Genomic DNA, 17528 nt, shown 5'->3' on the forward strand with positions numbered 1-17528 from the left:
TTATGGATATACTGGTATTAATTGTGGAAGTTAAAAAAATTTAAAGAATAAACATTTTACATGGTGGCAAATATAATATATTAATTATCGTCAAGGCTAAACAAATACGTTTTGACCGCGGTAAAGAATAAATCCAATTCGAAAACTTGTCCAACTTTTTTTTACATTGATCAACTAAAGCAGCGCCCAGCAACCTATGCCACGGGTACCACTAGGTGATAATCCTTAAAAATGACGATTAATTGACATTTAACTATTATGAATTTAACAAATCTGATATTTCGTAATTAAACTTTAAAACTTACAGAGATAAAATTATGAAAAACAAAGAAAATTATCTTAACATGATAACTAAAACGTGGAATGGATCCCCAGACAGATTTCATTGTATGAAAAAATTCGTATTCACTCTACGACATTCTCAATTATGAAATATATTATAAACTCGTATCGAAATTGTTACCTGAAAAAAATTGGAAATCTGCATAAAATTAAAAACTTTAAACTATGAACCAAATTTTGAGGTGTTAGCTTCCAAAATTGAACGTCAAGGGAGTCATAATATTGGAACCGGACCGTCAGATGCACATAATTTAATCTGATACTACTGCAGAATCAAAGTGCTGCTCGCAAGTATCAGAAGACAGAAGAGAATTCCACTCGCAATGGTATCTTCATAATGCTGTCACAAGTACAATATTTCAATAGAACTAGACTTGAATTTATAGATGGATGATTCTCTTATAGTCAATTTTCTATTGCAAAGTCACTACTGGTGAATTGGTAAAATCTCTGCATACTAGCCACTAAACATACATTATATGCCAATTTCAAAGAGTCGTTGTCTAGCTGATGTCTTAAAGTATTTACATTGGACAATAGAATAGTAGGCGTATAGGTAGTTATTCATATAAATAATACAACAAAATGATTATATTTGCATTTGATTTTAATTAAATTTAGTGGTAAAATTTACATAAACATTAAAATAAAAATATACAAATTATTTTGAAATATTAAGCCAAAATAGATGACATGAATAATTTTTATCGATAAACTATGACAAAAATTGGTTTATCATTATAAATGTACATAAGCTCCAGTCGTTTTTCTAATCAATTGCCCAAGGACACAAAATTGACATAAATATTAAAATAAAAATGTACAAATTAATTATATTCAAATATTTAGCTAAAATACGTGACATAAACACGTACATATTAATGAATTTGGTTAGTCATTCAGTTTTTATCGGTTTATTATAATACTTGTATTAAACTCCAGTAGTTTTTCTAATCCATTGTCTGAGGGCACCTACATCTGCGTACACACCTGGATACTCTTTGCGGGCACAACCTTCACCAAAGGAAACAACACCCACTTGTCTTCCACTGGATAGTACTAGAGGTCCGCCTGAGTCACCCTGTAGATATTGAAAAGGGCATGTGAGATTATTACACGTGCGTAGGTACACAATACTTTCTTATTATGCTGACGAGTTAGCTTAATACACTTATTTTTATAGGTCGCTTCGTGGTTTGTTCAGGCGATTTTCGGTTAATTATAAAACACAATGCATAACGATAAACTCCTATTAAATAAGAAGGCAATATAAATATATACCAAGTTTATATAGTACTGGTTATCAAGATAAATACAAATCAACAAGGAATAAGTTATTGCCGGCAGATTTCTTTCATGAATAATATTAATGAAGATGCAGATTTTGTTGCAATTTCAATAATAAATACAAATATATACTAATATTTTTCTGCGATGCGTGTATTTAAAAACATACAAAGCACTCATTAAATTATTTGAATGATTTTTTATTTATTAATTATTATATTTATATCGTGCAGTTTTTATACTTTTACCATGGTACGTCAAATATTTTTTTTCTATAAATTTACGGAAAATTGTAAATTAAAATTTTTAAACATGCAACAGTTTTCTTCACGAAAACCGACGTTGCCATCTTACTAATTTTTAGAAAATATGTCATCTATGCATAGGGATAGTAATTAGTTATTTTACCTAACTCCTATAAATGGCGTGGTATAATAATAATTTTATTGTTAATGTTTTTAAAAAAATATTCTATTTAAACAAACCTGACAAGAGTCCCTGCCTCCTTTATCATAACCGGCGCACAGCATGCGAGGCGTAATAGTTATCGGGACCTTTTGATACTTAATACCACATTTGACTTTGTCCACGACGGGAACTGTGACCTCTTTTAATGTTTCCGAACCAGTACCATTTTCCTAATGACATAAAATAATGGTAATAAGTACATAAACTAAAAATATCTCTTCACAATTAAAAAAAAAATATTGAGAAACCATTTTATTGTCAGGATTCCATTTTATGAACAGAAACATACTATTTAGTACAATATTTAAATTTCCATTCATTAGTTATTTCGGTTAAGATTCCATAATCAAGATATAGAATAAAATGCCTGAGTAAATGGACAACTCATTTTCTGCAAATAATAATATCAATGTTTTCAACCCAAGATAATGTATGTGAAAATTTTCATGAGAGTAATTTCTCATAATAATTAATCTGTTTTTGTCACATATTTTTACGGACAACTTTTAGAATTTGGAGATAATACTCTCCATACAATCCAAACGCATAATTAATTTCAATTACCAATAAAATATGTTATATGTATAATCACCGTGCGACCTTTGGTTGATCAACTTTGATAATATACAAGTATATTATTATATTTATACGGTTTCCGGGATTCCGCTATAATTAGTTGTGCAAAAAATAAATCATTTTTTTGTTCTATTTTTTGATTTTTTTTGTTTCATTTCTATCAGATTCTGTATGTAGCCGTCAAGAAAATTTTGAAATTTTATTTGATTACTTACTTAAAAATACTTATCTTTTTTCTCTTTCCTCTAAGAGTAATATTTACAAAATAGTTTTATTTAATTTGATTTATTAAAACCAGTTCTTTTTAAGTTTAAAATTTAGTTTATGTTCAGTTTGTGTTAGCTGTTTGCATGCAATTAAGGGTTATAACTAAACTATAGAGTTTGTATATTACCTACCGATATACTCTTATTTCATCAAGAAGTATATATTATTACCTTTGTATTACCCCATCCAGACACGATAACTTTCGTTCCTGGAGCGACAATCTCATTATTAGCTGCCAACTTCACAGCTTTGACAGTGTTACTGTTAAGAACTATATCATTAGGAATCCGGATGACAGCAATGTCATAGTCGTAAGTTTCGCTGTTATAACTTGGATGACTTATAAAATTATCTGATTCGTAGAAAGTATCTCCGCTATTCAAATTTGTGCTCCCCACTAGGACGACAACCGATTTAATACTGAAAAAATATACGAAATACAATTTAATATTGAATAGCGTAATTAATATCGTTATTACTGAAGTAAAACTCTTTTTCGTGTGATAGGTATACTAAAAGTCTCAGTAGAATAAAACCCAGGGCTGTCTTACAAAAAAGATTATAAGTCTTAAAACTAGAAATAAGGTATCAGCAGCGGACAGTCGGAAAAGTTCATGTAAAAATTAGTTATAATTATTGATGATTTCAAGTTACACACATTTATATATTTATAAAATTGATATTTTTTTTAAATAAATATAAAAACTATGAATTAGACAAAAATATCTTAGACAAAACATAGAAAACTTAATAAACTAAATTTAATTATAAATAATATGATCATAAAATATAATTATGTAATAATACGATGGGATCCTTTGACAAATTCACGTTTTATAACATTTTTCTACATTTGTAAGGTTATCTTTGACTTATTATAAAAAATATGTTGACATAATAGATATGTCTTACCGCTGGCCGTGATATTAAAATGGTGTGCACAAAATCCAATGATACGCAGAATGTTACCAGCCTAGTGGTCGAACGATCTATTCCGATCACCAAAGTTAAGCATCATCGGGCGCGATAGTTAGGTGACCGCTCTTATTTTTACAGGAAAAAATAAATCGCACTTGAGTGGATTCAAACCACTGACCTTTCGGTTATCAGCCAAACGCGTTACCTTTGCGCCATGGCACGAAACTGCAATAGTGATGATTTTACTGTATAATAACTGCAAATTTCACAACTGGAAATAAGTTGTGAAATTATTGAAGTATTTTTCTAACGATATAATAATTATATTATTCTTTCTTTGGTAGATTTTCAGTTTGATGCGTAATTTTAGTGTGTAAAATTTGCTGGTTTCATTATTGTGTTGTATTAAACGCTTCAAAGTTGACAGAAGAAATAATTTAACTGAGACCTATGGTTTCTTTCAGTACCTATTAGACTTTTAATAGTCTTGAAAGGTGATGAAAAAAAAACAACTAGCAGAACGTGGTTTCGTTCCACAGACCTCTGGGTTATGGGCACAGCACGCTTCCACTACGCGACTCTGCTGCGTGCCACGAGTGACAAAATTAACGTTTATAAATAGACGACTATCTCTAGGCGACTGATGCAATTTTTATTGTAGTTTATTTTAGATACAATAATTTATAATTTTTTTTCAAAGGATGCACATCACATGATAAATTTATAACATAATTCATCAAATTAGATGAAATGGTAGGAATATTGTATTGAAAAAGTTTCTTTGTTGATTTGCTTTGAATAAGTAATATAAATAGTTTTGATCTTTTTGAGAGCCGCCCGGCCATAGGAGAAACAATCACTCTCAGACATATACACGTTACAATGTACTTCCGTGTAGCGGAGGGACTTAGCATCAGGCTAATCTTTTTTTAACCCTTTCAGATATCATATTCATTATTAATTCATACAGTTTCAATTGTAAACAAAAACATGTCTCAAATTCGAAACTTCATATTTTTCCGCTGGTGCCTCTCGTAGGTATGTAGGTAGGTATCGCCTTAAGTAAATTACTAAAGAGTATAAAATGATAATAATTTGTTTTAAATTGCAAGCTTCGTATACTGCCGTTATATGTCTCGAGTATGCAAATCATTTGCTTGAAGCCAGAAAATTTACTAAAATTTGATTCATTTATACGCCATGGATAAAATATGACAATATAAGGACGCATATAAATATTATACTAATGAAGTAAAAATACTGTTTTATCTTACTCAGTCAAGCAATGCGCTGCCGTCAGAATCCAATTTTTGCTGATGATGGATCCTCCGCAATTGGTATAATGAGTACCGTTAGAAGTCTCAAGGTACACCAGGTATGGATGCTTTTCGATGGTAGTATTTTGTCCTCCTACAATTTTCGAAAAGTGGTGTCTTCTGCTATGATGCTTGGCTGATGGAAATCCTTTGTCAAAAATTATGTACAAGCTAATTTATGGTTTAAATAGTTCTTATTTTTGATTTTTCACGTTTTTATTACCCATAATAATGATACTGTATTAACGAAAATCATTTTATTATAGTTACAAATAATTAATAAAGAATATTTAAAAAAAATCTACAAACGTTATTATATATTCTTTTTAAACTACAGCATGCCATGAGACCCAATGACAGTAGTGTAGTAATATAAATAAAACAATGACAAGCTCCCAGGTTTTGAGAAATTCAGATTAATATATTATAGTGACTTAATCGGGAATGGAGCCCGGGAGCCTCCAGATAAAAGTTTAATGCCTTCCGCCATGGACTACGACGGAGTCAAAGTAATGATATAACCAAACATGATTTATAGCTCGCGTCAACATTTATAAAATATTTAGTAATGACGACGTAGGAAAAATTATCTTGCAAGGATATTAAAAACACGACATTTAATTGCATTACCTACCTGAGTTATAAAAATTATCAACTGCATCAATTTGTTTATTCTACACATTTTTACATAATATATCATTAGAAAAAAAATAGGTTTTGAATAAAAGGTGTCAACCCAAAAATGGCGAAGTACATAATAAACGCATTTCAGAATAATTAATGATTTCATAAAAATATAGTTCCTCACATAATATTATAAAAATATTTTGATACAATCTTTACTTAATTTTTACAAATTAACAGATCTATCATAATATTATTATTGTGTTAGTTGTTTCAAAAATAACAGTTGTTGTTGTTTATGATTTAAATGGTTCTAAAGTTTCTAAGTAAGTATATAATAAAGAGTTTTATAATATTGTAATATCACAACATTGTTGCAAAGGGTATGCTAAATATATTTTAAATAATCTGACTAATAAGTTCTTTTTCGTGAGAACCATGAAAATTTAACCCTTACTCCCCAATAAAAATCATACGGTAAAAGATACTCCGAGGAAAAGTGGATATAAGTGATTTGATTTAATTTTAAAAACAACATTGGAAACTAACGGTGGAATTAAATTTGTCTGCATACAATTCTGGTAGATATTTAAAAAATAAAGTGATAAATTCAGCTTATTTTCAGTATGCTTAGAAAATATATGTTTTCTTTAAAATAATCAAGAATAGAGCTAACCATAAAAGTCATTATTTTAAACATAAAATATTATATACATTATCACAATATGCCAAAAGAGATCTTAAGAGTCACACAAACATTTTAAATGGTACGGTTTGATTTAAATTTAAATATTATGTCTTACCATAAGCGCAACTCAAAAATACCAAAACCACTAATATCCGAAACATTATACTGCTAATGCTAATAAATTTGAAATATGCTAACTTAAATAGTTATGGTTAATTGCAGCAACAATGTATAATGTTAATTTTATTGTAATACAATACACATTACCTAAAGTACAAAAAATTAAAATATGTGTTTTAAATATGTAAAAAACTTGTAAGTGAGGTACCTATAATATTCTCAACATTTTCGTGTTAATGCACACTATTCTAATTATTACATTTTCGATGCACATTGAGGAATTCTTACAAACTTAAAAAAAAGAATCACATGCGATGTACTGTTTTTGTACAAGCATAATATTATTAATTCACTGGCATAATCAGCTGCCTCGTTGCAGATAGCATGGCATCCAATCACATAGTGCCGAATTTTAAAATAAAATATTATAATCATGAAACCCGCGTTGACTTGGGGTGCTTAATTAGTTGTGTGTGTTGTGTCGTACTTACTAACGTTTGAATGATCGAAAATAATGCAATAATTGTTTTTTTCTTTGGGGTGGACCTTAATGGTACCCTAATACCAATTATTCACTTAGGTATCACTATTGCATTGACATTTAAAAAAATCAGTGTGTTTTTACAAACCTTAATTATTAATCATGCAAATTTATGATAATTGAACGTGGGGAAGCCTTTGAAGCAAGTATGTATATTGTTTGAATTCTTGATAGTGATTATTTAAGAAAAGATTGAACATAGCAATTTGTACCTAAAAAAAAAGTTTGTATTTTTTCGCACCAAAAATTTTTAAAAAGAGCTTCGAGGGTTTTATCGATTTTTAAATTTAAAGCATTTCCTTTTCTGTCATTGAAATGTTGAAGATATTTAAAAATACCTTACGACACTGTTAATAACTATTTAGTGCACACTAGTTTGGAAGCTCTGCACTATTATCTAGTACTATGTTTATTTATTATACTTTGTTACACTAGATAATGTAATAAATGGTATTACAAATAAATATAGTGGTATGATGCAAATGTAAAAACAAATGACCAAGAATACCATTTAAAGAAGGTTTTGTGGGCTACCATTAAGGGTGAGTTGTTAAGTAATTGAAATAATAAATTACCAATGGCAATTTTCGATGAAGCACATAAGATAGTCGCTTTGTTAGAAATTTACAATAAGTTAAAAAGATGGATAATATATAATATTGTCATCATCTGATCAACGTAAAAATTCAAAGTGTAATTAATACTAATACCTCGGTAACAGCTATAGCTGAACTTTTAACATTCAATAGCGCTTTGTAGGAAATATTTATATTTACAGGCAAATATATTTTGAAAAAAGGCCTCTAAAACTGTGTGTTTTGGGTTTCCCGTAACGAATACTGCTACTGGTAAATACTGTGATAAACTGAAAGGGCCTATAGAGCATTTTGCTGATGAAGGGGTGTTGACGCCATGATTGGTTGGTTAAGCCACAAGAAAATACAAGGTGAGTAAAATACAGCGTTGTTTATTTATAAGATATAACGATCGAAAGCATGTCCGCCGTATAAGAACGTAGGTATAAGGGACGATAACCGAATCCTATTTTTATAACAAACATAATATTATATATGTCGATGATGTGATATAAAATCAAAAGACTGCCCTAAGTAAACGCTAAAAGATCAGCAATGTATAAAGAAAGAGAAGAGAAAATAAAAAAAATATATAAAATAAAAGTTTCCCTAATGAAACATCCTTCTAAACAGATCGATTAAAAATAATGAATCAATGTTTGTCTTTTTTAAATATAGTAATATTATGTAGTATCTATCTATAATACATTTATTATTGTCGATTATTATAACTGGCTTCAATACCCTAACAAACTCTTCATTAGTTTTATAATTTGTGCAGAAAACCAATGTACAGTGTACTACAGGATTAAATACGTAGTCATTGTTCCGAGAATTAAAGATTTTACACCTCTTGAGTGTTGTTTTTTTTATTGATTACAAGTTGAGATACCCGGCTTCACCCGGGGTCGCTTCGTGGATACATTTATCTTATATATTAAAAAAAAAAAAGTAATTATCATTTTAATTTTAAAATATCTGTGTAATACAATATGGCAATGTGAAAATAGTTCTAGGAGTAAAGTTCAAACAAAAGAACACTAAATTAAAATCGAATCGAAAATTTGCAAACGTTATTAATAGTATTAATATGTAGTAAAAAAATTCAAAATTGGATGGAACAAACAAACAACAAACTTTGTATGTTATACAATACTAATTTAGAAACCTTCGCGGGTGTGCGCACAACAACTGACAAAAGTTTCATCGCAATCGGATGAATGGCATAGGAACGCATAAGAATAGAAGAAGATAGAATAGAAGAAAAAAAGATGAAAATGGTTGTACCAATTCAGAAACCTTTGCGGGCGTGAGCACAACACCTGACCAAAATTTCATTGCAATCGGATGAATTGAAGAAGAAGAAGATGGTTTTTATAATTCAAAAACCTTCGCGGGTATGCACATAATAACTCACCAAAGTTTCATCTCAATCGGATGAATGGTATAAGAACACATACGGGACAGATAGACAGACATTCATTTTTATATATAAGACCTACTGTAAGTTACTATGCCTATAACCTTCGCGCAATTAGTGCAAGCAATAAGTTGACAAAATTTTATTTCAATCGAATGAACGGCAGCGCATAAAATAAGAACAAACAAACATTGACTTTTTATATATTAGATAATAAAAATAAAAAAATAAAAAAGCCTTTTTATTTCTTACAAACAAAAAGTAAATGTCAGTGAATTGAATATATCTAATGTATATATAACCTATGATTATATCTATTATGTATATATATATATATATATATATATATATATATCTATCTATGATTGTATTATCTATTTATTATCTAGTTTATATAATATTAATTTTTAATATTATTTTTATATTTTTGTATAATACATAAATAAATTAAGATTTTTATTTTGTGTATAATACTAATAAATAATGTTTGTATATTAAACAGTGCTATGTAACGTTTATATTAGTATATATTTTTGTATTTTTAACCTTAAATAATATGTTTATTGTTAAGATACTAGTTTGTTTGGTTTGTAAGAACCCCTCTTCGGGTGAAGGCCTCCTCCAAAGAAAACAATTCCACTGTCATTGGCTATTTGTAGCCAAATTGGGCCCGCTGTTTTTGTGATGTCGTCTTGCCATCTCGCATGGGGTCTTCCTCTGTAGCGTTTCCATTGTGTTCTATTGCAGTTTAATATGTAACACTTGGTTAGTGGGATAGATGCAAGGTTTGTTAGCGTGGTTGTATTTTTCTTTGGAGGGTTATGGTCGTGATATTCCTCGGTGACCAGCCGTATAAGAAAATGGTTTTTGTTTCTTGTTATAATATTATGTACATGTATGAGATCTTCGTGGGCGGGGTGGGTTGGTTGCTACGTGTTCTTGTCTTTGTTGACTTGTTTGTTATTATGTTTTTTTATTGACTAAGAAATTCAGCATACCCGGTTTCGGGGTTATTTCTGATAGGCTATTTGATTTTCGAATCGATGTCTGTGGTTGGAGCGTTTTGTTCTTTTTGTTCTTTTTGTTTTTTTATATTAGATAATTACTAATACATGATCTTTATAGGTAGGTTTTGACGATTTATATTATACTTATCGAGTGTATTATTAGTAATACGATAATATAGAAGTTTTTTTTACAAACAGTTTGTCTATTCATAATTTATTTTTAAATATTTTTTATTGTGATCCTTGACTTAATAGGTAGGTGATTAAGTTTGTACATACTTTATTGTATTAATTTATTATATTAGTTAGAATTAACTTTACTATATTCGTTGTTATTGTGTATTTACCTCTGGTGAGTGCACATAGTGCCTAAGGATGCGGAAACGAGAAACCCGGGCCGCAAAAACGACTCAAATAGAATAGTATAAAACTTAGTTGACTTAATTACTTGATCGCGGTAAAGAACCAATTCGAAAAGTTATCCAACTTTTTGTACTTTGATCAACTAAAGGATTTTGAGTTTCTGAAGAGACGTGGAAAGGTTATTATGGTAAAATGAGCATGCACGTCAACGCCTTAGGTTTACATATCTTTTGTATATAATTGAACTCGTATATATAATATATTCTTTATAACAATACATTAGGCCAAGACACCCAATGAAAGTATTGTGGTGAAAAATTAGTTTTTTTCGTAATATAAGTGAGAAAATCACAAATAACCAGGCTTTGAGAAGATCACATATACATTCTGACCTTAGAGGAAACTGAACCTGGAGTCCCCAGATGAAAGGCTAGTGGCATATGCACTGCGCCACAACAGCCGCCGACAGCTTGAAATATAATAACCGATATTACCGTTTTCACAGGGTGGAACTAAAATTGTACCATGGCGTCAATTATTTGATAGTTTTATTCGTGACACCATCTACAAAAATAAATATAGAATACAAGGTATGTTTGTTTGTATCGTCGATTTTTTTTGTATTTGTTGTAAATAAATCTCATTTTGTTTGAAATATGTGTGTATTGTTTTGAATTATTTTCATTTTGACAAATCGTGTAAGAATTGTGAGCCAAACTGTCAGATGTAGACAATTGAATCTAATACTACTGCAGAATCAACGTGCTGCTCGCTAGTATCCGAAGACAGAACAAAATTCCCTTAACAATAGTACTATCTTTATGATGCTGACACAGAGACAATAGTTCAATAGAACTAGACTTGAATTTATAGATAAATCATTCCCTTATAGTCAATTTTTATCGGAAATTCACTACTGGGGAATTGGTAAAACCTCTGCATACTTGCAACTAAGTGTACATATATATGCCAGATTCAAAGAGTGATTGTCTATGCTGATGTGTTGAAGTATTAACATTGGAATATAGTAGGCGTGGCGTATAGGTTATTCATATAAATAATACAGCAACATGTTTAAATATTTGCATTTGATTTTAATTAAATTTAGTGGTAAAATTGACATAACATTAAAATAAAAATGTACAAATTATATTCAAATATTTAGCTAAAATTGATTTCATAAACACGTACTTATTAATGAATTTGGTTGGTCATTCAGTTTTTATTGGTTCATTATAATAAATGTATTAAACTCCAGTAGTTTTTCTAATCCATTGTCTGAGGGCACCTACATTTGCATACACACCTGGATACCCTGGGCGGGCACAACCTTCACCAAAAGAAACTACACCCACTTGTCTTCCACTGGATAGTACTAGAGGTCCGCCTGAGTCACCCTGTAGATATTGAAAAGAGCATGTGAGATTATTACAAGTACGAAGTACGTACAAATTCTTTCTTATTATACTGACGAGTTAGCTTAATATACTTATTTTAATATGTGGCTTCGTGGTTTGTTCAGCCGATTTTCGGATAATTATAAAACAAAATGCATAACGATATACTCCCATCAACTAATAAGGCAATATAAACATATACCAAGTTAATATAGTACTGATTATCAAGATAAACACAAATTGACAAGGAATGAGTTATTGCAGGCATTTGTGAGAGTCGCATCCATAGCAGATTTCTTGCATGAATAATATTAATGAAGATGCAGATTGTGTTGCATTTTCAATAATAAATACAAATAATAATATATACTAATATTTTTCTGCGATGCGTGTATTTAGAAACATACAAAGCACTCATTAAATTATTTGAATGATTTTTTATTTATTAATTATTACCTATATTTATATCGTGCATTTTTTCATCCTTTTACCATGGTACGTTAAATATTTTTTTCCAATAAATTTACGGAAAATTGTCAATTGAAATTTTTAAACTTCTTTTTCTTCACGGAAACCGACGTTGTCATCTTATTGATTTCTAGAAAATATGTCATCTATGCATAGGGATCGTTATTAGTTATTTTACTTAACTCCTATAATAAAATTGTCGCGACATATAGGTAATAATTTTATTTTTTTATTTATTATGTTTTTAAAAAAATATTCGATTTTAAACAAACCTGACAAGAGTCCCTGCCTCCTTTATCATAACCGGCGCACAGCATGCGAGATGTAATAGTTTTTGAGATTTTCCGATAATTATTGGCACACTTGACTCTGTCCACGACAGGAACTGTGACCTCTTTTAATGTTTCCGAACCTGAACCACCTTCCTAATGACATACAATAATGATACTAAGTAAACTAAAAATATATCCAGTTCCAAATTCAAAAAAAAATATTGAGAAATCATTTACTTGTTAGTTAGCATTCCATTTAGTGAAAAGAGAATTTAGTACATTATTTTTAAATTTCCACTCATTAAATATTTTGGTAAAGTTTCCTAAATTTAAATATAGAATAAATGCCTGAGTATATGGACAACTCATTAATAAATTAACAGCTGCACCTCTTTAAACAATAACTATTTTTTCAGCATGTACAAAATTGCAGGTTTTTAAATCAAATTTTATTCAAATAAAAAAATATAAAGAACACCACAGTTTGTTGCACCAAAATGCAACACTGTGCAATTAAGAGTTTTAAAACTAAATTATAGAGTCAAATTATTACCTTTGTATCACCCCATCCAGACACGATGACATTCGTTCCTGGAGCGACAACCTCATTATCAGCTGCCAACTTGACAGCTTTGACAGTGTTACTGTTAAGAACTATATCATTAGGCATCTGGATGACAGCTATGTCATAGTCGTTACTTCGGCTGTTATAACTGGGATGAGGTATTAATTTGTTTGATTTGTATTGAGTACCTCCTATATTCATATTGGTACTACCAACTCGGATGGTAACTGATTTTTTACTGAAAAAATATACGAAATAAAATTAAAAATTGAATAGCGTTATCAGTATTATTATTACTGAAGTAAAACACTATTTTGTGCGGTAAGTACACTAAAATAATCAGTAGAATAAATTCTAGAGGTGTCTAACGACAAAAGATTAAGTCAAAAAACGAGAAATAAAGTATCAGCAGTTGACAGTCAAATAAATTGATGTTAAAAAGTTTTTTTCAATTGTAAGTTTGTAGTAAGTAAATGTATTTCTCAATATTGTTAGATATTTATTGATTATCACAATCACTGCTGACCTGTTAATTAATATTTAATTACCACATATAAATAGCACGTTAATTATATATAATGGCCAGTCGCGGTGTCAGCACTAAATGAGTTTTAAGGTGAATACTCCACCTATTTTGGACACATAGAAGAAAATGTAGTTTTTTTTTTGGATAATTTACATTTTAAAGTTTTTCAAAATTAATAAATATAAACATAAGATCTAAAAACCAAAAATAGAAAACTTTTTCACATTTAAAGTCAAGGATTTTGGTAAAGTCCCATTTTTACAATTTTTTCAGTTCGTCAAAAATCTTTTCAAAATATTAGAGAAACTTTATCAAACTAAATTTTAATAATTAATACGAACATAGAATAATACATTAAATAATTAAAACACTTAAAAATCTAAATTATTATCAAAATACTATCTAGAATTTCACGAATCGTATTTTTCGGCTAGATCACTTAAAATTTAAATTGGCAATAATTTGTTTTAAATCGCAAGCTTCGTATACTGCCTTGAGATATCTCGAGTATGCAAAGCATTTGCTTGAAGCCACAAAATCTACTAAACTTTAATTCATTCGTCATGAACAAAATACGTCAATATTAGGACGCATAGATATATATATAAAAAAGTAAAAAAATATTGTTTTGTCTTACTTAACCAAGCAATGTGCTGCTGTCAAAATCCATTTCTTGCTGATGATGGATCCTCCGCAATCGAATAAATGTGTACCGTTAGAAACCTCGATGTACACCTGGTATGGATGCTTTTGGATGGTAGTATCTTGTCCGCCTACAATTTTCGAGGTGTTCCTGCCTTGATGCTTGGCTGATGGAAATCCTTTGTCAAAAATTATGAACACGATAATGTATGGTTTAAATAGTTACCAAGTAGTTTTTATTTTTGATTTATCACGTTTTTATTACCCATACTAATAATAATGCATTAACGAAAAATCATTTTATTATATTTACCTACAAATAATTAATCAGGAATATTTAAAAAAAAATCTATAAACCATATTATTATATATTATTTTTAAGCTTTAGCATACCATGATACCCAATGACAGCTATTTAGTAATGGAATTAAAATAATGAACAACACCCAGGTTTTGAAAAAATCAGATAAATATATTTTTGTGACTTAATCGGGAATCGAACCCGGACCCTCCGGAAAAAAGTCCAACGTCTTACGCTTAGAACTACGACGTTATCAAGGATATGTTATAACCAAATATGATTTATAGCTTGCTTCAAGATTTTAACAAATTTTAGTAATGACGTAGGCAAAATTATTATCTTTCAAGAATATTAAACACACGACAATAATTAATTGTATTACATATTATGCTATTCTGTGTTAACCATTTAATATATTTTGTAAACATATTTGAAAATAATAAAAGTATTCTAAAAATTTTAAACTTCTTCAATTTGTTTTTCTACCCATTTTTACAAAATATCTCATCAGAAAAAACGTATATTTAATAAAACGCATCAAGCCAAAAATGGCGAAGTACATAATAACCGCATTTCATAATAATTACTGATTTCATAAAAATATAGTTCCTCATATAATATTAAATTAAAGTAATTCGATCTTATCTCGTCTTAGTTTCTACAAATTAGCTAAGATGGATCATAGTATTATTGTGTTGGTTGTTTCAAAAATAGTACTTAAATTGTTCCAAAGTTTTGAGTATAATTAATTATATTTTTTACATTTTATTGCAAATTTACCTTTTGAATCATAATCGACACCGTGTATCTGGCTGAATATTTGACAAATATATTTATATTTTGACATTAAATTGTTTAAGAAATATATATTAATAAATAATAATTTTCAGAATGCACGTCTTACTGCATTTCTTACTATTTGATAATAAACAGTTTCATAATATTGTAAAATCTCTACGTTGTTGCAAAGGTTTGCTTAATATATTTTTAATATTTGACTATTGAGTCTCTTGTTATCGTGAGTACCATAGAAATCATGCGGTAAAAGGTGTTCTAAGAAAAAGTTGATATAATTGAATTGATTAAATTTTCCAAACAACGTTGGAAACTAACGGTGGAATTAAATTGCCCTAAATTTAATTCTAGTATGTATTTAAAAAATAAAGTAACAAATTCAGTTTATTTTCACCATGCTTAGAAAACACTTGTTTTCTTTGAAATAATCAGAAATTAGCCCTATTTTAAACATAAAATATTGTACATATTATCGCAATATGCCAATACGGATTGTAGGAGTAACACAACAATTTTAAATGGTACGGTTTGATTTAAATTTAAATATTATATCACAAATATTATATCTTACCATAAGCGCAACTCAAAAAGACCAAAACCACTAATACTCGAAACATTGTACTGCTAATGCTAATGAATTTGAAAAAAAGACGAACTTAAATAGTTATGGCTAATTGCAGTAACATTGTAAAATAGTTAATTTTATTGTAATACAATATACACTATCTAAATTACAAATGACACGTGTATATTATGATAAAAATAATAAATGAATCCTGACAAGCTTGAAGGTGAGGTACAATATTGCAGTGCTTCCTAACCTTTTTGTGCTAGTGCACAATATTCTAATTATAACATTTTCGACGCACACTGATGAATTCTTACAAATTTTAAACAAATAATCGCATGTTCTATACGGTTTTCGCACTAGCGTAAAATTATTTACTGGCAGTGCCAGCTGCCTCACAGCAGGTAGCTTGGCACCCCAATCACATAGTGGTGGATTTTAACTGATTATTAAATCTTTCTTATAATCATGGAAACCCTGTGCCTAAATAATTGTATGTAGTAAGTAGGTGCGTTTGAAGATCGAAAAGAACACGATTGATTTTTCTGTGATGGACTTTTACTCTAATACTAATTTGACAATTCGATTATTTATCATTTTTCAAGCAGTATTGGAAGATAAGATTCTTAAAAAATCAGTGTGTTTTTTAAAACTATTAGGTACACTAAACATTAATAAATTATTTTACTTTATGATAATATTGAAATTGGGTAGTCTTTTAAGCAAGCATATTGTCTTGATGGTGATCATTGGTGAGGCATACTAAACATAGCAATTTGTACCGAGAAAAAAGTTTATATCTATATTTTTCCGACTACATAGCTTTGAAACGATTTATCGATTTTAAAATCTAAAAGCGATTACTTTCCTGTCATTAAAAGATCGAAAATATTTATAAAATATCTTGCAACACACTGTTAATCGATTTGTGTAGTAGTAGATTAGTTGGGAAGCTCTGTATTATTATTTACTACATATTTATGTAGAATACTATTTTGTTACACTAGATAATGTAATAACTGGTATAATTAATAAATATAGTATTGAGATGTCATACTTCAAGATAAATGATCAAGAATATCATTTAAGGAAGGTTTTGTAGGCTGCCATTAAGGGTGATTTGTTGAGTAATTTAAATAATAAATTACCAATGGCAATTTTCCATGAAGCAGATAAGATAGTCGCTTTGCCAGAAAGTTCAAATAAATACGCATAATATTTGTCATCATCTGATCAACGTAAAAAGTCAAAGTGTAATAGTAATTACTCGATACCTGCTATACCTGAACTTTTGACACTCAATAACGCTTTGTAGGAAAATATTTATATGTAAAGGCAAATCTTTGAAAGAAGGTCTCAACGTCTATGCGTGCTTCGGGTTTCCCGTACCGACCACCACCACTGGTAAGCGCGACGCACATTATGGTGCATGTGGTTGACTATCACGTGACGTCAGAGACAAATTTAGTCTATGATTTCGTC

General features: G+C 29.4%; 2 protein-coding genes across 2 annotated transcripts; both read right to left on the reverse strand.

Annotated features, from left to right (window-relative positions):
- Nucleotides 1–1273: 1273 nt before the first annotated feature.
- On the reverse strand, nt 1274–4074 carry LOC147063816 (trypsin-3-like). The gene is made up of 4 exons (XM_085959078.1): nt 4064–4074; nt 3111–3360; nt 2115–2267; nt 1274–1423 (listed from the first exon to the last, which is right to left on the reverse strand). The coding sequence occupies exons 1-4, from the start codon at nt 4072–4074 to the stop codon at nt 1274–1276; spliced, it is 564 nt and encodes a 187-aa protein (XP_085815204.1).
- A 7685-nt stretch (nt 4075–11759) lies between these two features.
- On the reverse strand, nt 11760–15592 carry LOC147063817 (trypsin-7-like). Its single transcript, XM_085959079.1, has 6 exons — nt 15588–15592; nt 15464–15495; nt 14378–14549; nt 13203–13353; nt 12650–12802; nt 11760–11909 (listed from the first exon to the last, which is right to left on the reverse strand). The coding sequence occupies exons 1-6, from the start codon at nt 15590–15592 to the stop codon at nt 11760–11762; spliced, it is 663 nt and encodes a 220-aa protein (XP_085815205.1).
- Between the last annotated feature and the right edge of the window lie 1936 nt (nt 15593–17528).

Source organism: Rhyacophila brunnea, unplaced genomic scaffold (assembly GCF_057557595.1).
Source record: "Rhyacophila brunnea isolate RB1 unplaced genomic scaffold, BYU_Rbru_1.0 scaffold_8, whole genome shotgun sequence".
NCBI classification, from domain to species: Eukaryota; Metazoa; Arthropoda; class Insecta; order Trichoptera; family Rhyacophilidae; genus Rhyacophila; species Rhyacophila brunnea.

Bases quoted from the DNA above. Each gene is read 5' to 3' on its own strand.
- LOC147063816 (XM_085959078.1), bottom strand. The intron at 2,268-3,110 runs GTAATAATATAT...TTATGTCATTAG, and splicing joins CTGGATGGGGTAATACAAAG to GAAAATGGTACTGGTTCGGA. The intron at 1,424-2,114 runs GTTTGTTTAAAT...CAATATCTACAG, and splicing joins GAGGCAGGGACTCTTGTCAG to GGTGACTCAGGCGGACCTCT.
- LOC147063817 (XM_085959079.1), bottom strand. The intron at 13,354-14,377 runs GTAAGACAAAAC...CAGTTATAACAG, and splicing joins GCAGCACATTGCTTGGTTAA to CCGAAGTAACGACTATGACA. The intron at 11,910-12,649 runs GTTTGTTTAAAA...CAATATCTACAG, and splicing joins GAGGCAGGGACTCTTGTCAG to GGTGACTCAGGCGGACCTCT.